Source organism: Coptis chinensis, chromosome 5 (assembly GCF_015680905.1).
Source record: "Coptis chinensis isolate HL-2020 chromosome 5, ASM1568090v1, whole genome shotgun sequence".
Classification (NCBI taxonomy): Eukaryota; Viridiplantae; Streptophyta; class Magnoliopsida; order Ranunculales; family Ranunculaceae; genus Coptis; species Coptis chinensis.
In genome coordinates this window covers 98,634,442-98,657,888 of record NC_141460.1, presented here as the reverse complement: position 1 = coordinate 98,657,888, position 23,447 = coordinate 98,634,442, and the positions used below count along the sequence as shown (strand labels likewise).

General features: G+C 37.7%; 3 protein-coding genes across 3 annotated transcripts; 2 read left to right on the top strand and 1 right to left on the bottom strand.

The window, feature by feature from the left end:
• Nucleotides 1–12,278: 12,278 nt before the first annotated feature.
• Nucleotides 12,279–12,947, top strand: LOC147500854 (uncharacterized). The gene has a single exon (XM_086563693.1). It carries the CDS (start codon nt 12,279–12,281, stop codon nt 12,945–12,947), a length of 669 nt encoding a protein of 222 aa, XP_086419819.1.
• Nucleotides 12,948–14,062: 1,115 nt separating this feature from the next.
• On the top strand, nt 14,063–15,553 carry LOC147500853 (uncharacterized). Its single transcript, XM_086563692.1, has 3 exons — nt 14,063–14,335; nt 14,444–15,042; nt 15,463–15,553. Exons 1-3 carry the CDS (start codon nt 14,063–14,065, stop codon nt 15,551–15,553), a joined length of 963 nt encoding a protein of 320 aa, XP_086419818.1.
• Nucleotides 15,554–16,499: 946 nt separating this feature from the next.
• Nucleotides 16,500–22,876, bottom strand: LOC147500852 (putative sucrose-phosphate synthase 2). The gene is made up of 12 exons (XM_086562428.1): nt 21,784–22,876; nt 21,416–21,648; nt 21,226–21,289; nt 20,453–21,151; nt 20,127–20,249; nt 19,912–20,043; nt 19,651–19,827; nt 19,507–19,560; nt 19,352–19,414; nt 17,722–18,702; nt 17,502–17,629; nt 16,500–16,933 (listed from the first exon to the last, which is right to left on the bottom strand). The coding sequence occupies exons 1-12, from the start codon at nt 22,045–22,047 to the stop codon at nt 16,645–16,647; spliced, it is 3,207 nt and encodes a 1,068-aa protein (XP_086418554.1). The 5' UTR covers nt 22,048–22,876; the 3' UTR covers nt 16,500–16,644.
• Between the last annotated feature and the right edge of the window lie 571 nt (nt 22,877–23,447).

The following is a 23,447-nucleotide window of genomic DNA, read 5'->3' as shown; positions in this document are numbered from 1 at the left end:
TTATTTGATGTTGCTCCTAAAGATGGTTGGTGTTTTTTTGGTTTGGTGTTTGGTTTGGTTCAAAAATTTGGTATTTTTTTGGTTTCACTCCTAAAGATGCTCTAACAATGTAAGCGAAAAACAATACCATCATGTATGCTATACTCTAACCAATCACCACCATCATTGAACCAGGAAGCATTGAATCTTCGTAGTTTATTGTATATAGATGTTAATGGAAACTTGTGCTCACGGGGCTGAAAAGGACCCTTTAGTAGATATGATCGACGAACAAACTCTTGCTCATTAGGAGGATAATATGAAATTTGAGGACGTAACCCCGGATCGGTAGGAAGATTTGTATGATCACATGGTTTCGCTTTAGCGTAGGTTGCACTTGATTAGGGGGAGTAGCTTCTACTACCACAGCTATGGGTGATTGATCAAGAATAGGCCGGCTTTCTTATGAGGAATTTCCCCATATCTACACAAAAATCAATTATATATCACTACAAAAAAAATTATTTATTTCTTATTAAAGGCCAAATATAGACGAAACGTGTATGTTATCAATCAATTAGAAAGTTGGAAATGTGTTTTTCAACAAATATCTACAGAATTGTATTACTTGTTTATAAGAAAATAATAAAACATAAGTAAGAAATGAGAAAGAGAGAACGTACCAAAGTGAAAATTGGTTGGTTCTGATTTATGAAGTTCTGAGTGCAATGATGGTTAATTAATAAGCAAAATGATAAGAAAAGATCATTCTCCCTAAATTTAGTGCGCACGACGATAGTAGCCGTTAGATAGACATACACTCGTATCTCGAAAAAGAGATTGTTAGTGGCAATAAAATAAAATAAATTAAAGAGAAATAAATACTAACATGACATTTTTATCTCTTAATCTTCTTCCACCCACCCCACCACTTTTAACTTTTTCTCTGGTAATCTAACGTTCGAGAGGTTTCCTCTACTCCTAGCACAATCTAAAGTGTACTGATTGTTACAGTGAAATTTTAACATATAGGTTTGTCATATTATTTACAAATTTAACACAACCCATTATTGGTGCATCTCTTCATCTTGTTGAAGAATTTGTTATACAATTTAGTATTATAATTTCTTGTCTTTCTTTCTTCATGTTGCACTTAAAACTTTCTGATCATCCTTTATGAAATTTTAGTCTATCTTTTTTATTAAATCCTTCTATTTTCTCTCAATGTCAATGGCAAAGTTAGAGCATCATCAACGTGCTGTTAAAATTTTTTGTGACACATCATCTTTTTTCGTTGATCCAAATTGCTAAAAACCTGTTAAGTACCAACGCATTTGGACAAAATTTGGGATTTTTATTTCGGATGGAAATAGTTGTCCCGTTCCAGCCGTTTGAGCCCAAAAAAATCCAGCCGTTTTAATTTGTTATTAAAAAAAATTTGAAAAAGTTCTGGATGGCAAAACTTATCCCGTTCCAATTTCTTGGGCCCCACATCCAAAATCGAGCAATTTTAATTTTTAAATTGCAAAAAATAAAAAAATTCTGGACGGCAAAACTTGTCCCGTGCTGCGGCTCATTTCCATTTTTCTCACGAATTTGGTTTGGAATTTGACAATTGTTAGAGCATCATCAATGCATTGTCATTTTTCATTTTCAATGTGACAGTTGACAATTTATTTAGCAATTTTTGTCACCAACGCGTTGTCAAATGATCATTTTGATTTTAAGAATTGTCAAAACTGGAGCCAAATTGGTGAAGAATATAGAAATGGTGTGCATAGGACAACTTGACCCGTCCAACAGTGGGACGGGACTACTTTAGCCGTCCAACATTTTTTTCCTTTTTTTTTTAATAAAAAATTAAACCTTCTCGATTTTGTACCATTGGGCTTTAGTACCATTGGGCTTTTGTATTGTTGGGCCTGAATGATTTTAGAAGATTTGCAAAAATTGTACCGTTGGGATTTTGTACCGTTGGGCCTATCATTTTAGAGGATTTGCAAAAATTGTACCGTTGGACTTTTGTACCATTGGGCTTTTGTACCGTTGGGCCTGAACGTGTACTTGAGTGGTATTAGATTATGTTTTAGCGTACTAATTTATTTAAATTTTATGTTGTAATATGTTTTTATTGTTTACGTGTACGTTTTTCTATAAATAAAATTGTATTTTGTTTTAATGAAAGTATATTTTCTTGAAAAAATGTGTTTGTTTATAATTTGAAATAAAAAACAAATCAACTCAACTAGAAATGAAAAACATTACAACTTAATTTGAAATAAAAACACCAAACATCTTATAAAATTCTACGGAATTAAAAACACATGCAAAACAATTAAAGACAATACACTAGGGAATTAAACAAAATACAAATATTACATATCCTACACTTAAACTCTAAGAGGTACGACTTGTTTCTCCACCACACATTGAAGGATTGCATTGATCGCACAAGCCACACCTAGGGCAGAAATCTATTGCTTCCTTGCAAAAATGACATACATGTATGTCAACCTTTTTTGAATGATAGATGTTGATATTTGAGGGACAGTCATCAACATCACACTTTAGAAGTTTGTCTTCCAATGTTCCATCATCATCGCTAGCTATGACCACTATCATCATGCTGTTGCATTCAGATTTTGGGCATTTGATGTTAATGTATGAACATGAAGTAGCGTAATGACCAACTTCCTTACACCACTGACAAATCTCAGGTGTAGAAATGTAGACAATATTTGATCTGCCCATATTAGTAGTTGAAGTTGAGATAGAAATTGAAGTTGAGAAAGATTAGAGAATGAAAATGAGAAGCTAAAGTGAGGAATGAAAATGACTTTGAATACATATGCAAAGGCCCAACGGATATAAATATATCTGTTATGAAAATATATCCGTTGGGAATAAATGCCAACAGATATAAATTGATCCCCCTTGGGAATAATGCCAACGGATATAAATTAATCCCCCCTTGGGAATAATGCCAACGTATAACGTATATATTGATCCCTTTGTTTTAGTGTATTTTTCCTTTATTATGCAATGCAGTTTTGGCTTGGAGGCCCATGGGCTTATTAGTCACGTTCACATGGGCTTGATTGTTCACATGAGAATTTCTTTGTCTACATAACAAAAAGCATGTATAGATTCTAAGTAATAATTAACGTAATGTCTTGAATTTAAATTAACGTAATGTAATAATTAATTTAATGCATAATTTTTTTTGGACATAGCCTCCTTTGTTTAATCAACATAATTCATATACCTAAACCTATTAAGATTCTCAAAAACCTGTTCAAACCCTAAAAAACAACAACAACCAACAACAACAACAATGACATCACTAAATTATTATAAAATAGTGCAATATAGCACTATGGAGCACTGCCCTGACTGCTCTGGCCACTCTCTCTCCGTTTTCGCCCTCTCTTATTAGGAGCACTATTTTGCTGCATGATATCAGTAGCAATTCTCTGAAACATCAACACAATGCAATTAAAATCTAAAATTGGATATATAAAAAAAAATGAAAATGTAAAACATATAATAAAATTACCCAGGCTTCCAATTCGTTTGTCATCTCAGCCATCCTATGCTCAGCGTTTGCTCTTTGCGTTCGTTCTTCGTCTAAATAGCCATAATACTGTTGAGTGTGCTCAATTAAACTAGCTTGAAACCCCTAGTTGATTTGCATTTCATCTGATAATCGAGCATGCACTGTTTCCTGCATTGTGTCAATATTGTATCTAAGTTAAATATACATAGTGTGTTTAAATTAACATAATGAAATATAAATATACCTCATTAAACACCGAACACTCCAAGTGAAATGTGGTCTCCATTCCCTGAGAACTAACAACTCGGTATGATCATGGGTCATATGGATCACTAAGTGGGGGTGTATAACCATGATATACTCCAGATGTTCTTATGGAACTTGCAGGTTCTGGGAATTGGACGTCTCGCCTAAAACTTCGATTAGTTGCGACATCCATGTTTGCACCTCTATACAGTGGACCTACAGATAGGCTTCCCCTAGAAACTTTCTGCCAATAAGTCTCATAATCAAGACTGGAGTTCACATTAACATAATCTATAAAACACGACCACACACTCTCAACGCGATACCGTTCAATCAAATTCTCTGAAACATCCATGGCACACATATCTGTGGGTGGGGGAGCAGGAATATATGTATATCCAATGGTTTGCATAGTCACCCTATCTCCAAGGAACCAAGCACGTATATATCAGGGGCTTACAATATGAATCTTTTTAACGACATTAGAGTACTATGCTGACAGATATGTATATTCTCAAATTGAGAACCTTGTCACGAACTCCAAACAATAGATTTCATACTTTTCATCTCTATTTGGATCCTAGCAGCTTGAAGATCATTATGGACCTCATCCCTTAATCTAGCATGACCGTCTGCAGCCCATCCCTGTGGGCGAGGCCATAAGTTCTTATCCCAATCCTCTCTCAGTATAGGGTTTAAGTAAGCCAAATACTCATACCACCAGTACTAAAATAATCAAATGAAAGTGTATCTAATTAATTTAAATTATATAATATTTAACTAACAAAATAAAAGCTTATATCTTAAAAGTTAAATCCTATTGAATTACATGTAGTATCCAATTAAGTAATTCCGTTGCATTGCTTCCCCATTTAAAAACAAATCAAGCCCTGTATATAAATGTGCCATGAAAGCACCTCCCCAGTCAAAATCTTCCAACCTATCAAGGTCTACCAAAGACGCTAACCAACCAGCCCGAACCCCAGATTTTCCTGTTGTAAAACCCACTTGGCCCAAAAAATATAACAAAAAATTCTTGATAAACTCATCCTCCTCCGTAAAGTTTGGGTCCAAATATAGGGCGTCAACTTCATGTTCTAAACAATAATCTATGTCTAATCGGTGCATGAATTTTTCTCTGATGTGCAGGTTCATAATGTATCTGCCATCCATATTCCCTGGAACAAGTCTACCTTCAAAATCAAACAACGAAGGCAGTAGAGTCTTCAACCTTTCAAAATCATCTTCGATACTTGAATCAAACAAAACTGACTTCTTCTCGCCTACACTTAAACCCGTTAGCATTGTAAAGTCAAGTGGTGTGATACCAATCTCACCACATGGAAGGTGAAAAGTGTGTGTGGTGTGCCACCATCGTTCCGCCAATGTAAATATCATTGGGACGATCGGTCCAATGCTTTCATTACCGCGATATCAATGGACCAAAAGGTGTTCCCAAAATTTGAGCTCTTACGTGCTCCATTTCTTCCCCTCTTTCCACTAGATGACTCCAGAAGTCTTTAATACTCGGCATTACGCATTTTCTACACGTTGAGGCATTTAATCAAACAGTTAGTATACATTAAATTCTAAACACGATTTTAAATCAAAATCAATTGAACAACATTCATAAACTCATACTTATTCCGTCAGTGTTATATAAACACGAAACATGCTTGTCTGGATCTGGAGCCAATGTCGGATGATCAACAATACTCAATCTCCGTGGAAAATTGAAATCATTTTCCGGTACGAGTTCACTCTCATTTTCTTGAGGATTTGAACTCCCCGAGCCACGCATAATGGTCTTCTTACATCCAACTTGATGACGTTGATCCATTGCAAAAAACAGAAACAAATTTGGTTGAAAAACAAATTTTTATTTGGTGATTGAAGATTTGGGTTTTGAGTTATCTTGCTCAAGCTCTCACGGGGAAATGTTAGTGGAAGCTTGTGTGCGCATTTTAAATAAAATGGGTTTCAATAGGGGACGGGACAACTATTCCTGTTTTAAAAAAATTTAGATTCGCACGAGACAACTATTCCAGTCCAAATTTTTTTACTCAAATTTCCACAAACCGCGCTAGTTCTTCCCTTCATTTTAGAAATTTTGAACTGCCAAAACTAATGAGGTGTCACAATGCAAAATGGAAATGCGTTGATGATGCTCTTAGAATACAATTCATGTTTTGGCGTTGGGGGTCGTAATTGCCAAAATCATTTCCATCTATCACATCTATCTAATAAGATACGATTTTTTTAGCACTAAAAGACAAAATAATACACAAAGGACGGTCCAGATCTGTTTGAGAGAAATCAAACGGCTGTTGAGTTTGAACCCAAAAAACATTAGTTTCGATTTTTTTACCAAAAAAAAACTTCTCACCTCAACGTCGAGCACTCGAACTCCCCTTATTTACTCGATTCCAAAATCCCCAAATCCCAACAGCAAAGAAGGCTTGAGCTGTCTTGATTCTCTCAGTATACAGGTAATCCTCTGTCCTATGATTTATAGTGTGAATTTTTTATTTGTAGATTTTTATTTGAGTAATGGGATAATGCTTTTTTCGCGTGTTGTGTTAGTAAGTTTTCTTTGTTTATATCGTTCTATGTTTAGTTAATGTACTTCAAGTATCATGTAGGCTGGCCATTCAAATTCTATGCTCCCTCACCTCTATTTTGTTTATACACATTCAGTAGCAGTGAATCCCATATCAGATATTCATCGGTCAATTTTGGTAACAGTCAAAGCCTCAGTAGTAATAGTTTTTTCCATCAGTCACTTCTAATACTAAACTTATGTTTCAGAGTATTAGTAATTTATGCTACTTTATGTAAACTCTGGTAGACTTCTGTCTCTATTAATTCCCTACTAACTAATAGGGGGAAGGACCATTTACTGGTGAACATCGATAACTCGCTCCCATGGTTTACAATTCCGAATTGGGAGAAGGTTTTATACTTTTTGTCTAGGTTCGGTTTTGATGTCTTTAGGCGAGAATTTAAAGTGGTATTGGAAGTCAAATGTTATTCAGTGTGGTATAAATTATTTGGATTTGTCACTATGCTTATAACCACTGTTAAGGAGGTACTCAGTCTCACAGTGGACATGGGTCATGGGGAGCAATTTGGACTGTTTTATATTGGTGTTGCTTTCATTAGATATTTGTCAATTATTTATCAAACCTGAATAGAAAACTATTTTACTTCATGTTGTTAGTCAACACCATTTTTTAGGCAGTATTTGAATTTTATTTTTTACTTCCAAGTGAGAGGATTGTAGTGGTGTAGTTTTGTTCATGGTTATAACACCTCGTGTTTTACTTTTACTTTTCCTATTACCAGAATAATAATAATAATAATAATAATAATAGGTAAAACAAAATAGGATAGATATTAGTAAGGATAGGAAACCCAGTAAGGTTAAAAGATAAACTTTCCTTCCTTGTGTTTAGGGGAGTTTGAAAATAAAAATGAGTTCACACAGAGTTTTTAAAAACAGGGAGAGTTTTACACAAAAAAAAGGGGAGAGTTTTACTGAGAGAGGAAAAGGAAGTTTTTCTGGAAATCTACGGATAGCTAGCTGATAGTCGGAGTGTATTACTGGTGAGTAGTTAGTTTTTCTATTTCACGTATATACATAAATAAGTTTACTGGCCAATGTCTCCGCTCACTTTTGCTACTCGCCTTCTTTCGTTATTTTTCTGTCGAAAGTGTTAAATATTAGTATGTCGATTTGCTTAATAATTATTGAAACTCTGAAGCTTGTTAATTATTGAAACTGTTGAAACTCTGTGTAATGGAACTGTCGAAGCCTTATGCTTGTTAATGGCAGGGCGAACCAGAGTCGTCCTGTATATTAGTTTGAACTTAAATCCTTACTGTTGTGGTTATGATTGAATGTTGTTTGGTTGTTGTGGTGAAGTGTTGGGTATGCGAATTGATGTTTGGTTTGGGTGATTGAGTGTTGGAGAGGAGTGGGGCAGTTGAAGCTCTATAAATGCGTTAATGGAGGCGCGAGCTCGAATTGAGCTCGAATTGGTACTGTTTAATTTTGTTGTTTGTTTTGGTGGGTTATGTTGTGGTTCTAGTATGGAACTGTGTTGGTGATTAGAGATTTGATTTTGTAGTGGGTTGGGGGCTGTTGAAGCTCCGGAGAAGCATTAATGGCGGGTCGAGTGCGAGTTATGAAGTGTGAGGGTATCGGCAGAGTGGGTTTTTGGTGAGGAGTGAAACCGTGGGGTTTATAGTGGAGTTAGGTTGGCGGATGGTGGTGGTTGATTGGTGGTTGAGGCGTTGGTGAGTTGGAGAGAGGAAGATGAACAATGAGTGTTTTTGTTGTTGGGCTTGGGCCGAACTTAGTATGTGGGCTGGAGTGTTTTAAATTTTAGATTTCATTTTGGACTTAAGTTTTAGACTTTGGGCCTTAGTCTTTAGGCTTTTGGGTTAGATGAGTTTAGGACTGGTTGATTGCTATTGACCTGGCTGGTTGACTGCTGTTGATCAGGGTTGACTTTGACCAGTTGACCCAGTTTGACTTTTAACTCGGATTATGATTTGGTCAATTAGAATAGGTCTAGGGCTATTAGCGTGTTTGGCTTTAGGCTAAGACCTTTATATATATACGTGTGTACGTGTATTAACTACTATGTGATATTTCAGCCTTTTATGATATACAACGCTATGACACTTAGACATCAATCTAATTAATAATGCGTAAACAATAATACGTGAAACAAGGTACTCCTCCGTTCTCTGAAATAACATATGCAATAAAGTTCAATAATGCGTAAACAGATTTACCACACCCTTTTTGAATCTCTCCACGCCTCAAGTTTTGGAAATGAGATTTTAGGACTGAAAATGTCATGTGATAGGTGGGCATTTATTGAATGTGCCATAAATGGCCCGTTAGCGTTATAACTGGGTATTCATTGACTGTGTCATGAATGACCTAAGGTACATAGGTACTAAAGGGTGGGTGTATAAGAAAAGTAATTAATTAATTAATGAGAGAAATTGATTTGATGGTGCGGGTGTGCTTGGACTTGCATTTGAATACTTATAGGATATCTAAATATGTTGTTTAGAATTTCTAACTTCCGTTTACAGGAGGGTAGGACTTATAATATTTTGTGCAGGAACGCTGTCCTACCCTTATACAGAAGTGGATATCGGTAAGATTTAATTCAATTACTAAGTTATTAAGATGAGTTATTATAATGAGTTAATAGAATGAAAGTTTTGCTTGGAAAGAAACTATGCCGGTTGAAATGACGGAACTACCTATCTTCCAAGTTGAGAATGATTAAAGTATGGAATTGTTTTTATGTGGTTAGTCTACTCATACCAACAAATTCCATTTTGTTGACCCATGTTTGCTTTGTTTTGGCAACGTGGGTGTGTTCTTGGGAACATAGGTGGAAGACAGTGGAACCACGGTGTTTGATTTGGATTTGTTTCTGGAGTAGTCCGGGAGTTTATTTTATTAGGTCTAATCTTTTTGGAAGTATATAATAACGTAGTTTCATATTCATATGACATGAGAATACGATGTTGAAGACCTATTATTCTTAGAGTTATATATTTATGATTTTTGGACGGAAGATAGTCTTTTAATAAAGTGATGGTTGAGAAATTTTGGAGGAATTTTGTTGTTAAGTTGATTCTTTTATGATGTGGGTTTTCGATTTTGGCATGAGTTATATCCACCCCATCATAGCCTGGGTTTTTAGACAATTGAACATAGTGATGTTTGAGATATTTATATTTCAAATATTCACTTTGTAATTGTTTAGAAATTTGGACTGTGACAATGGTATTCATGGTTTTGTTCAGGATGATATTCATGAGCTTCTCTTGAGTTTCACAAAAATTGGTTAGAGCTCCCCTAAACCAATATTCCAGGTATAATATTTCACCTGCTTTTGTTCTTAGAACTCCCCTTATTAAACCATCATTTCAGTTATGATACCATTTAACTTTCTGCATAATTTCCTTCCTAAGCAATCATGGTGAAAAAGCAAATTCAGGCTGTGCAAGAGCAAATTGCAACAGTATGAAATACTATTATGTGATTTCACTTTGTGTCATAACCACTTTTAAATATCACTTGGACATAGTCCCGAGTAACGAAATTGTTTTTTTTTACATAGATTTACACATACCCACACACATATATATTTGTCCAGTTACATATATATTTGATTGTCTGTTATTTACAAGTACAACTATATCAACATATTAACAGGCGTATCTTAGGACGCGACTTCATTACCACAAACTGGAGAAATGAAAGAGAGGGGAAAGGAGTCGTTAATTCACACAATCAATTCCATAGCATGACATCCTGTTATGCCTCCCAATCCGATATATGTGCATCCCCATCGAAGATATGCTACGCCGCCGAATCTAGTATATGTGCCTCCTAATCGAAGATCTACTCCTTCTCCATCTGATGTGCTTCATAATCGAAGATCTACTCCTTCTCCATCTGTTGTGCCTCATAATCGAAGATCTACTCCTTCTCCATCTGTTGTGCCACCTAATCAAAGATCTAATGCAGCTCCCAATAGGCTATCTATTGTGCCTCCTAATCGAAAATTTACTGCAACTCCCAATGGGCTATCTGTTGTGCCTCCTAATCAAAGATCCACTGCAGTTCCCACTAGGCTATATGTTGTGCCTCCTAATCAAAGTTCTATTGCGGTTCCCAATATGTTATCTGTTGTGCCTCCCAGTCAAAGATCTATTGCACCTCCTAATCGGAGATTTATTGCACAACATCTTCGAAGAGAAAGGGAAATGCAAGTGCCTCTAGATCACGATCAAATGACTATAGCACAACAAAATCGGAGATAGAGAGAAAAAGATGTTATGTCTGATTACATAGCAGATACCTTTAAGAAGACGAGGTCAACGTACGAAGTTGGGTCCTCTTCATCAATGTATGATATCTCTTACAGAGAAAACCAGCCTCCTGTCACAAAAGATGTAACAATGCAAAGTTGTGAGGATAACACTATGTAAGTCAAGTGCTTAAATTCTCACTCTTATGTTAGGTTTCAACATACCGTAAAGCGTGCTATATCATAGGTCTATTTTTGCAGTGATCATGATATGACTGGATTTGACAAAAGTGAAGAAGAAATTCTTAATCCTTATAGAGGCCATGCGCTTCCAGTTCCAAATCGCCGTCACTTTTTGGGAAAGATGATTGTTCTTTGTTCATTTTGTTCAGCCCTTCATTGGAAAGATGAACAGTTATCGAAATCAAGGTGCAACCAACTTTTATTTGGAACTTGCTGTTTACAAAGAAAAGTTAAGCTACCACTTCTTTCTCCACTGCCTTCGGCACTTAAATCTTTATTCAAAGGATCTAATAAACGTGCAAGATTATTCCATTGAGCAGATTCGCAATCTGGCGTGTGTAATGCCTTTACCAGTCTTGGTTGCAAATTTAACGATCGTGTGTTACATGGACGTGGTCCTACCTCATTCACTATTCATGGGGAGTTGCGGCATCAAATCGGTTCATTGTTGCCTAATCCAGGGATGAAACCTAAGTCCTCACAACTTTATATTTATGATCCCTAGCTGCTTTGGATCACCGCCACAATCATAATCCGAATTTGTCAAGGGAAGTGTTGAAAACTGTACAAGAAACTCTTCTGTAGACCCACAAGTTTTGTGATATCTATAAGCAAGCATTTGAGGATTTAACTGAAAATGCTTCTGAGAATAACAATGTTCCGGTCCATCTACACTATGATCCGCGTTCGGATAGACAAAGGTATAATCTTCCGACAACTGATGAGATTGCAGTGATATTGCCGGAGATGGGAGTAAAGGTTGATGCCATGCGTGATATTGTACTTCGGCGAGAGAGGAGGGCATGAGTTGGAAGCGGATAAGCCGAATGTCATCTCGCTTATTTGCCTTTGCATTATGTTCTTCTTGTTTTCTTATGGGGATTTGGGTTGGTCACCGATTTGAAGTTGTGGGACATCAAGAGAAATGCTCCAAGCAATGCAAGACTCACCCAATTATTGTATTATGCGCCTACCGTTTATTTGAAGCGACCCACGAGTACTCATCCATCTTTTGGGGTGTAAATTGTTGCATGAATTTTGGTTGATGCTTGACCGCTTATGAAGAACGAACCGCCGATACATTAGACTAAATCAAGACACCATCCGTTCGAATGTGTACAAGTGCTTGACAGATGTTGCACTTGAGGGATTAAGTCGTACGTCCTGATCAAATTGGCCAATTGTTCATTTTGCCTTCCTCGCATGTTGGAAGTCCAAGGCACATGTACGAGATTTTTCAGGATTCAATGGCTATCACCCGGCACTATAAGCACCCAGATATTTTTCTTACGATGACTGTAAACCCTAATTGGCAAGAAATTAAAGATGCGCTCAAGGAACACCAAACTTCGACACTTCGGTCTGAAATAGTTGCACGGGTATTCGAGCTGAAATGAAAAGTAATTATGAAAGAAATCTTGAAGAATGATATCTTCGGCCAGGTGGTTGCATATGTCTATACCATTGAATTTCAGAAGTGCGGTCTTCCACACATGCATTGCCTTTTATTTCTCGCGCATGATGACAAGATCCGAAACAGTGAGCAAGTGGATGAATTTGTATGTGCTGAATTCCTAGACCTTGACACCCACCCTGCATTGTTTGAAACAGTGAAGAAGTGCATGGTTCATGGCCCCTGTGGTGATCGAGATCCGAGTGCTTCATGTATGGAAAATGGTCGATGCACCAAAAGCTATCCAAAAAAGTTTGTGGAGAAAACAATTATAGATAAAAAAGGGTACTCCATTTACCGAAGGCGCGACACTGGCAAGAAATATTTTGTGAAGAGGAAGAATAAAATGGTTAAAGTTGATAATGGAGATGTTGTTCCCTACAATGCATATCTGTCTGAAATGTTTGACTGCCATATCAATGTTGAAGTTTGTGCATCGTGTCAAGCTGTTAAATATATTAACAAGTACATCTACAAAGGCTATGACAAAGCAATAGTGGTGGCGGTAGGAACAAATGATAAGATTCAGCAATATATCGATGCAAGGTACATTGGACCAACAAAAGCTGCATGGCATCTATTTCAGAATCCAATGCATAAAGAGTTTTCAAGTGTCCAATGATTGGCGCTTCATTTCGAAGGCATGCATAGGGTTGTTTTCAATAGCAAAGAGCCCATGGATGCAATTCTTGCCTGAGTCAGAGACCAAACTTCAACACTGACAGCTTTCTTTAAGCGTTGTGCTGAAAATCCAGATGCACGAACATATACCTATCAAGAATTTCCACAACACTATGTTTTCCACAAAGACTCTCAAGAGTGGACTCCTAGGACTCATGGACCTTCCATTGGTAGGATGTATTTTGCAAGCCCTAATACCGGGGAGAGGTTTTATCTACGCTTACTACTTATTGCTGTAAAAAGGCCTACCTCTTTTGCATATCTTTACAAAGTCGGTGATACCGTGTACATCACATACAAAGAAACATGTATTGCCCGTGGGCTGTTGGAAGTTAATGATGAGTGGATACAATGCCTAGAAGAGGCGGCGATAATGAAAACTGGATATCAATTGCGGAGGTTGTTTTGTGTAATTCTTTTAGAGTGTTATCCGTTACGACCAGATCTACTTTGGAGCAAATTTGTATCGAGTATATGTGATGATCTTGGACGGCCCGAACAAAGCACGCGACATCCCGGATCCAAGTGATGAGCAAATAATGATTACGACTTATATCCGGTGGAACAAATCCTTTTAGAATCACGGGAAGACATTGGAAGATTTCCGCCCATGCCAAAACAAAAGAGGATTGGAGCAAAATTGTTGGCAATAGGCTCATTTGGGAGCAACACCAACTTCAGCATGAAGGCATAGGAGAAGAGGCTGCAGTTGATGTGAGTCGTCTTAATGACAAACAACTTCATGCTTACTTCTTGCGGGTGATTCAAGTATTTGGTGACAAGGGCCAACTTTTCTTTTGAATGGAGCGGTGGGTGCGAGGGAAAAACTTTTTGTATAATACAATTGCAAAAGGCCCGCCGAGCATGGGTCTTATTGTCATCATGGTGGCATCATCGAGAATTGCGGCTTTGTTATTATGCGGTGGACCTTACTACTCATTCTACATTTAAGATTCCAATTGATGTGATGGATACCACTTTTGGCGCTTCGCTAAACATTCCGACCTTGCTGACCTATTTAAAGAAAAAAAACTAATTGTTTGGGACGAGGTGCCCATGCAACATAGATACTGTGTTGAGGCTGTGGATAGAACACTTCAAGATATTTGCGGAGACAAGAAGATATTTAGTGGTATCACTACAGTTCTTGGTAGTGATTTTCGACAAACAATACCTGTTATACCGTTAGGCCAGAGAGAGCAATTTGTTGGTGCATCACTACGGCGCTCTTTCCTTTGGAGTTATTTAGAAATTTTGCACTTGGTACAGAACATACGGCTTGAAATGGCGGAGTCCGAGAATGTCGAATTCGCCAATTTTTTGTTGGAGGTGTGCTATTAATGCCTTCTAATTAGAATGTTTTTTCTCTATTAGTTTCATATATAAACGAACTATTTTAGAAACAAATGAATTCATTTTTTGCTTTGATTTATTTAGATTGGTTCGAATCCCAAAGAATGTGTACAATTTCCGAATGGAATACGCAAGTGTACCAATATCCAAGAACTCATCTTCTCTGTCTATCCCCAATTGGATGTTATGGACACACCGTCTCCAACTTTCTTAACTGATCGTACTATTCTTGCTGCCCGTAATGATGATGTGAGTGCAATTAATGAGGTTGCACTGAATTTGTTCCCCGGTGAAGCGCTCGAATATTTGGCTGCAGATAAAATTATCGAAGATGATATTGATAATCCAAGTGGGGCTCACTATCCCACCGAGTTTCTCAATTCCCTCGACCCTTCTAGCTTACCACCTTTCAATCTCAAGTTAAAACCTGGATGCCCTATAATATTGCTCAGGAACATAGCACCTAAAGATGGTCTTTACAATAGGACACGATTTATGGTGTTTCAATGTGCGAGTCAAGTCCTTCAAGCCAAAATTTTGACTAGAGAGAAAGCTGGAAATCCGGTACTCATCCCAAGAATATCTCTGGCTCCCTCAAATTCAGAGTTGCCTTTCAAACTATCAAGGCGACAATTCCCTGTTCGACTAGCTTATGCCATGACAATTAATAAGTCGCAAGGTCAGTCAGTGAAATATGTTGGCATTGATTTGAGGACACCGGTTTTCAGTCATGGACAACTCTATGTGGCCATGTCCAGATGTACTTCTTCAAAAAGAATATTCATTTTTCTTCCACCTAATGCAAGAAATTATACCACAAATGTCGTATACCGAGAAGTTCTTCTCTAAGGACATCGATACCAATGAGAAAATGCGAGTAAGAAATTAAAGAATGCTACTTTTATTGGTTTAGAAATTAAAGAATATGTTGTATCCATATATATGCGATGTAAGTGTTTATGATAGTTTTTTTTTTTTTTTTTTTTTTTATGATAGCGTGGATACTTAAAAGTAAGAATAGATTTTGAGAACCATCTCTTTTGTAAACAATATGCTAAATATATCAAGTCTAAAAAAATCATGTGTATGTGGTTTGCTTGCAGGTACCAAGTTAAATTGCCAGAATTTTTCAGCGACCTGATTGCAATCATTGCTCCATGGCACATTTATCCATATGGTAGCAAAATGATGTGAACAGTATGCATAGAGGGGAGAATGAGATAAATGAAGAACTTGATTAGTGGGCATGGAGTATTTATTTTATTTTATTTTATTTTTCCCTTTCGTTACTAGAATTAGCCCCAGGTGAAAAATTATGCAAAGTTTTCTTTAATGTTTAATGAGTTGTCTTTTAGTTTTAGAAGTAATTTGTGTTATGTATAAATATGAAGTTATATATTTTGGTATGGTTGATCTATGAGAATTGTATTATTTGATTTTCAGGTTATGACAGGATTTATATTTTTGAAATGTTGAAAATATAAAGGAGACTCTGCTGAATTTTTTTATTTTTAAAAAAAAAAAATGATGATGTTCTTAATTGAAGACTCTCTCCCCTTATTTTCCTCATTCTCATTCTGATATGTGTTGAATTAATGAATGTGTAAGGGTATGTGTAATGAGTTGGTTTGTGAGAAATGAAATACATAGAATTGCAATCATTAAGCTCACTTGAGTATGTGTATGAAATGATTATGAAGTATAAAACTGTTGGAAATAGTTATATCATCGATCCAATGCTACCATAGATCCAATGGTTATAAAACTGTTGCAATGTGTTGCCGACTGGCACGGGCATTCACTAGTTAGAAATAGGATTTGGCATGCTCTTAGAAGTGCCCGTTTTTTGTTATTTTTTTTTCCAGTTAAATAATATTCGAGTGAGCGGAGCGAACCATCTTGATAGAACGATCTTGGTAAAAGGGGAGTTATGCGGACAAAAACCAAATTGGTTGGTTTCTGTCTGTCTGTCCTCATCTCTTCTGTTCTTTCTCTTCGTCCTTCTCTCTCTCCCTCTCCACGCACTCTAAATCTCCACTCCTCCCTCTCCCTCTCCGCTCACGCTCCCACTGCTTAGCAGTATACTAGTAGACAACGAGTTAGCAGAAGCCGGATGGTTTCAACTTCGATGCAAACAATCTTTACGAAACTTTTGTATTTCTACATGTGTTTCTCGTTTTTACTGCAAAAATGCATAGTTTAGAGATAGAATATGTCCACTGACGCATATGTGCTTTACTTCTTTCTCTCTTTACTCTCTTGTTCAACTTTACAATAAAACGTAGTCATATTCCAGCAACAGATTTAGAGAGTTCCTTGAATACGTTTGAGATCTCGTCAGCCTTTGCTTCCTTGGTTGTGTAGGCGACAAGTGGGCTACCCCCAGGAACAATGTCATCCTTTAAGTAGCTTCCAGTTGTCCGGAGCAGCTCTTCAGAACCATTCTCCACTACCCCTTTCATGATCAAGGTCTTGTGCGTCCCTGATATGAGTTCTTCATAATCTGTATCTCCAGTTTCGCCAAGAACCACGTACATATTTGCAACATTTAATCTCCACCGAACAAAAAGATACCTGATAATTATAAGAAGAAAGATTGACAAGATTATCAACTAATAACTTTATATGGTTAGGGCCATAAATTTAATCCACTCCCTGAACGTGGTGAGTCTGTAAGTGAACTCATCCTAATAAAAAGAACCTTAGCAGTCAGAACATTCCGACGACCCAAATCTCAATGTGTTCCTCCCACTCACCTAATCCTTATTTTTCTATCCTTTTCTGGTAGGCTGTTGATTTAAGATCAAAGATTACATTATATATCATAAAAGTCCAAATATATGAATGCCATACTGATTGTTCAATGACTGAAAAGTCGAAGTTGGCGAACAGTGAATCGACAAACATAGCACATGCCCTTAACTAAAGGTATTACATTTTCAATATTCTTTATTGTCTATTTTTGGGAGATAAAATTCTCTAAAAATATTCAAGGACAACCAGATCACCTTATTACGAATGTTAAAGTAGGTCCCAAGTAGGATGCAAGTGAGACACCTAAAAGGTAATTTATTATGCATCATCTATTGTTAAGGTTAACAAATGATAGCACAACACACACACACACACACAGAAAACATACCTGAGTGCCTGTGATCGTGATGCAAGAAGAGGGATGGCTTGCATTCTTGTTGAGTTTCGGCAATACATTAGATGGCACCTGAGTCCCCGCATTCTAAGCTTCTGTCTCATGTCATCTACTCGCTTTGCCTGAAATGGCCAGACATCAAAATTAAGTCAACTCTACAAGAAACCAAGCAGTTTCTGATATTTAAGGTTGCTCGTTTTACTTCTACTTTTACCTTAGAAGAATCTTTGATGAAGTATGAGATACAGTGAGCATTGCTCGATTTCACGTCCTCTTCAATTGGGCTTGCTGACTTCTCAGCTTTATCTACTCTACCTTCTCGTGTATTCATTAATTTCCAAATAGTCTTCTTAAGGCCTTCACAACCCCATCGATAGTCAATATGTGAGGCGTAGTCTGGATCCGGAGTAAGCTTCTCACCCTCCTCAGCTGAAGTACCAGGGTAATACACTTCGCTCCCACTGCTACAAATTACAGCATCAAACTCTGTAACCTGGACGTGACCTGATTTTAAGAACTCCACTGTCTCAGACAATGGCATAGCAGTCGTCAAAGCAAAACCTGAGAATCGAGCAGCTTGTGAGTCGATTCGCCCAGCCTTAAGTATCTCATGTATTATTGGAAGCATTTTATTGTCAGGATTCCCCTCACTATTGTAACAATCCAGGGCTACAACAATCAGTCTCCGCCTCCTCCTCAGATTGGGGTACTTATTCCCAACATTCTCAAACTGTTTCTTTCCACCCTCAATTTCTTGCTGCTCTGACGCCGGCTTCTTAATCTTGCTAAGAATCTTTTTTATCTGATCTTGCACCTCAGGACCACCCTGGGCTGAAGCAACTTTCTCTAATTCAGAACCACCATACTCCAAGGAACCATTGACTGAAGCTTTATCTCCATCAACAGATAGCCTAAGGGACATATCCTGCACGTCCTTAAGTGAGTCCCCAAGAGAGTCTTCTGCTTCCAGTTCATCCATTGGAGTGTCAGTTTGCCACTGTGGATGCCTCATCCTGCAAGCTGCCACCCTTGTCAGGTACGTGCGGCAGTGCTCTGGCCATGAAAACAGATGTATATTCCTCCATCCGTTCTTCCTGCAGTCCTGCCACAAATTCTTCTCAGAGACGAGCTTGAGTAGTGCATCTGCTATCGCTTGTTGATCATGGGGGTCCACGAGCAACCCATTGTTCAATGCCTAGAAATTGTTCAAATGAGAGAAGCATCAGCGAAACCTTCTAACCATCTGATAATATAGAATTAACCAACGCAAGAGATCCTTTCAGGGAACAAAGGAATAATGATGATTGCAATAGTTTAACCGCCCTTGAGCTTAGTACAGGATGAACTAAACAAATGCTTGAAGAAATAAAAAGGCAAACATCAAGTTCTGGGGTGAAAGATAGTTGTTGACTCCTATTGAAGAGGCAAGGACTAAACGTTTCAATTTTTTGATGGATCTTTTTTCATCAAACTCAGTGGACAATTAGGGAGTTTCTTTACTGCAACATGTACTAGCCAGTGGGCTGTAGCCATATTGTGGAGAGTTTTGTGCTTGATAAAGAATAACCAATTTGACTCGGTTCAGGTATTCTTCTGAATATCTATTCAGTCACATGTTGTATTCATTGTATTTTACCTTAGGCCAATTAAGTAGGAATTTTCCATTTACATCTTCTCTATCAAAAAGGAAAAGAATGCATTATTCAAGAAGTTGTACGCATCAGAATATAGAAAAAAAAATGTATCTCTCTATTTGCGTTCTCTTGTGGTGGCATCTGAAGTCTCAGGATTATTTTCAACAAAGTAGATGCTGCTATAAACTGAAGTTTTAAGGCTAAGTTCACCTGATGTATGTCGACTGGACCACCATTTTTAGTAGCAACCATCGGGAGCCCATGAGCTGCTGCCTACAACATTCCGTACAAGCCGAGTCAGATATTCTTTTACGAGATGAAAAAAGAGAATAAGATCAAGGGGAAAAAATACAATAATAACTTACCTCAATTAAGGTAAGACCAAAAGGCTCAACCAAAGCTGGGTTTATGAAAACACCCTGTGAGGTCAAAATTTAAAAAGGCCAATTAGCTGATTACACTGTTTAAAACAAGAAAAAATCAGTTGAAACAAGCTACTATAAACAAACCTTTGATTTTGCTGCAAGGCGGTATATATCAGGAACATCAGACTGCTTGTGATGCTTTGGATAGGCAACATGCCCATAAAGGTCATACTTATCTATCAGTTTCAATACTGTTGTAAGCACACTAGCATTACCCGATGACATTTCTTCTATGTCATCCCTATTCCCCATTATGAGCATCTGCAAACAAACACATGGGTTCTTTATAAGCATTTGTTAATGTTTTCTTAGTGGTGAACCATGTAAGTAGGGAGAAATCCTCACAAGATTGGCTAGTTCTCTCAATGGACGGCATTCTCCAAAGGCTTTCAAAAGAGTGGTCAGATTCTTCTTTGGATCTGGTCTTGATAATGCCAGGATAATCGGTTTGTGAGGATTCGTGAAAAAGCGCATTACCTGCAGAAAGATACCTTTATTTAAATCTCATCAACGAAAAAACAAAGACGAAGAACTTTACAAACTGAATCTAAATAACTTACTTCTGACCATATAGGTGGGACAGCTCTAGGAGATCCATCGCCTATAAGTGCTGAGAGTTCCCCATCAGCCTCTGGCATCTCCTCTTGAACCACATTGCTGAAGTCCATACCAGGAGGAATAACCTGCAACAGCATGTGATTATAGCATTATTCTTTCTCGTTTCAATTGCACAAGCTAAATTGATATGGTCGACAACTGCAATCTTGGTTCACGTTATACAAAAGAAAAGGCCGTATCCCAGCATGCTCATAACTTCTTCTTAAGCTAGTGACTGACTCGCTCAATGCAGACACAAGCAGTTTAAATATAAATAAGATTTCCTTACCACCATCCTTGGCATGTACCGGCCATGGCAGTTGACCCCACGTCTGGCACGTGCACGCAGCACCTTTTCAAGCTTAACATCAAACCCATCGTACAAACCCCACTGTTCCTCAATCTCTTGCTTTGTGCTTGTGATTACAAGTTCAGCAGCATCAAGGGAGAGCTCTTCTGCTTCTATCCTCCGCATTATTTTGTAAGTTGAGTTAATATCCTCTTTTGACTGGCGTCCCTGCTTAAGAAGCTGTTCCAACTTGTTCCTCCCAAGCGAATGCCCAGTGAGAACCATGGGGACATTCAACGCACCAGAAAGAAGTGCAGCACTATCCCCGGCATCTGCATAATGGCTATGGATGACATACGGCCAGACAGGGTGACCTCCGCCTATCTGTTCACCCAACACCCTCGACATATTAAGAACGTGAGCAAGAGCACCATCAACAAACTCCTGAATATGAGGCCATAGCAACTCTTTGTGAAGGTACTTGTCTCGTGGACCAAATGGTATCCTTATGATATAAGCCCCACTACTCTCTCCTACATCATTTCTGTCATTCGATTCAGAGCCAGCTGTCAGCATCTCAGTGGGCTCTCCATAACTCCAATCAATGTCAGGGGAAGATATCTGGCGAGTGAAAAGGTCTACCCTGTAAACTCCAGGCATCATAGCAAGTGCGCGTGCAAGCTCAACCACATATTTGATCTACCAATTCACCCAATAACTTGGTTATGAAATGCATATGACAATTTAACATATACATGTGTGTTGTTATTCACCTGACCACCAGTGTCCGAATCTCGCCCAAGCTCCATATTATCTCCTCGGACCAGACCATGCAAACTGATCAGGAAAACAAAACGTTCAGTCTAAGTAAAATGTGCAAATACGAGTATAATACATCTGATGAGATGAAATTGGAGAATTTTAGTAACATAGCTGAATATAATTCCACAGCCAAAAGACTACCTGATGAGGATTATATATAGCTTCTTTCCTTTGTTATCGTCAGACCAAACTTCCAGGTTGGAGAAATTTCTTTGGAACCTTTTTCTTGGAGTCTCACTCTGAACAATTTCCCCTGTAGGGTCGACCTTCTCACTCTCCGAAAAGTCCTCAGACATATCTTCAGTAGCATCTCTTCGTCCCAGCTCCCTCTCATACCTCCTTGTAGCCAACCTCTGCGTATCTTCCGACTCCAACTGCTCATTATACAATAAAACCATGCTAATAAGATAATAAAAAATAGCATGGGCTTTTCTGTGATGAAGATAACAAGCAATATAGAGGAACTTAAACAAACACATTGAAAAAAAAAGAAAAAAAAAAGGCCGGACCTGTTTCTTCTTTCTGGCGAGATGCCAAATACGCCAACAAATATTCTCAAGTCTAGAAGTACGTTCACGAGTATTACGAGTAGCAACAACTTTAATCCAAGTTCTATGTAAATCAGTTTCATCAACACCTGAAACAACTTCTTCCACAAAATATTTAGTTGGATTAAAACCAACTGGTGGTGTTGGTTTTAAATCTTCTGTTACTGTTGTTCCTGTATCTATTATTGCTTCTAAGTATCCATTAATCCATTCATTGCCCGCCATTACTTCAAACAAACAAACAAACAAACAAAAAAAAACAGAGCACTAGTAAAACAAACTATAGAGACAATATTAGAAAAAGTTTCCTTGGCGAAAAAGATAGAGAATGGTGTAATAAAAGAATGGGTATTGATTGTTTTTATGTTTTGAGGTGAAGCCACGTGAAGGTGGTGAAGAAGAGAGAGTATTCTGTATTTGAGTTGAAGAAGGAGATGTTGAGGTGTAAGGTTTACACGTGGCGAAGAAATAGAATGTGGGACCATGTGGTGTATACGTGTCAAAAGATCTTTGCCCGGTGTTAGTGGTAACTTTTAACAGCCCGATCTTTACTCTTTTCAATGAGTCCTATTCCTATGCGGTTTTTTCGTTTTTTTTTTTTAACTGAATCGGAATCTGGTGGTCATGGGAGCAGATGTTTGAAGTTTGGGTCAGGGTCTATCGGTCCACTATCAATTCTGTATTAATAGACCCGGCCCAGAGGCAAACAAAAAATAATAGAGAGTTTAGTTAGTTGCTATTTATTTAGGACAAAAAATAAACCAACCATATTTAACAAAAAAAAATAAACACACAATTTCAATTAATCCCTCGATACCTGAGGGATTGAGGTATTGAAGCCCCGTAAAAGTGGTTTTTATGTTTTGAGGTGAATCCCCGTGAAAGTGGTGAAAAAGAGAGAGTATTTTGTATTTGAGTTGAAGAAGGGGGTCGAGATCTCTAGGGTACAGAGATCATTTCTGTAACCGTGTTATCTCACCGTCTATTCAAATTCGAGATGTGTGTGTGTGCTCCGAGATGTGTGTGTGGGTCGGGATACGAGATGTGTGTGTGTGTGGTACAGAAATTAATCTCTGTACCGGTTATAGAGGAACCGAACTCTTGAAGAAGGAGATGTTGAGGTGTAAGGTTGACACGTGGTGGAGAAATAGAATGTGGGACCACGTACGTGTCAAAAGATCTTTGCCCGGTGTTAGTGGTAACTTTTAACAGTGTGGTTGCCCGATCTTTCCTCTTTTCAATGAGTCCGATTCCCTATGTGGTTTTTTCGATTTTTTTGCCTTGTGAATTGGAGACCAAATGTAATTTTGATCAGAAAGAGACAACAAACTATGAGGCCCATTATGTCATTTTAGGTGGTAAATGACAAAGACTTTTTTTTTTTTTTTGCTGGGTGAACTTTTCAGTGAGATGAAAAATAGGAAATGCAAATTTTCTGTTGACTTTGTTAACTTACTAATCCTTTACAATTTAGGGATATATATAGACAAAACAAGCCCAAAATATCGAATTCGGTGAATATTTCGATATATTCAAAAACCGAACTGATATGTATTGGATATATCGGAAATATATTTTTTTTTTGTTCACCAATCAAAATTTTGTTTTGTATGTCGATATATCAA

Coding starts and splice junctions, on each gene's coding strand:
- LOC147500854 (XM_086563693.1), top strand. CDS start 12,279: ATGAAAGAAATCTTGAAGAATGATATCTTCGGCCAGGTGGTTGCATAT.
- LOC147500853 (XM_086563692.1), top strand. CDS start 14,063: ATGCAACATAGATACTGTGTTGAGGCTGTGGATAGAACACTTCAAGAT. Junction 14,336..14,443: donor TCGCCAATTTTTTGTTGGAG/GTGTGCTATTAA, acceptor TGATTTATTTAG/ATTGGTTCGAATCCCAAAGA. Junction 15,043..15,462: donor ATTAATAAGTCGCAAGGTCA/GTCAGTGAAATA, acceptor GTTTGCTTGCAG/GTACCAAGTTAAATTGCCAG.
- LOC147500852 (XM_086562428.1), bottom strand. CDS start 22,047: ATGGCGGGCAATGAATGGATTAATGGATACTTAGAAGCAATAATAGAT. Junction 18,703..19,351: donor GTCCAGTCGACATACATCAG/GTGAACTTAGCC, acceptor AACAATTTCTAG/GCATTGAACAATGGGTTGCT. Junction 16,934..17,501: donor TCACGATCACAGGCACTCAG/GTATGTTTTCTG, acceptor TATAATTATCAG/GTATCTTTTTGTTCGGTGGA.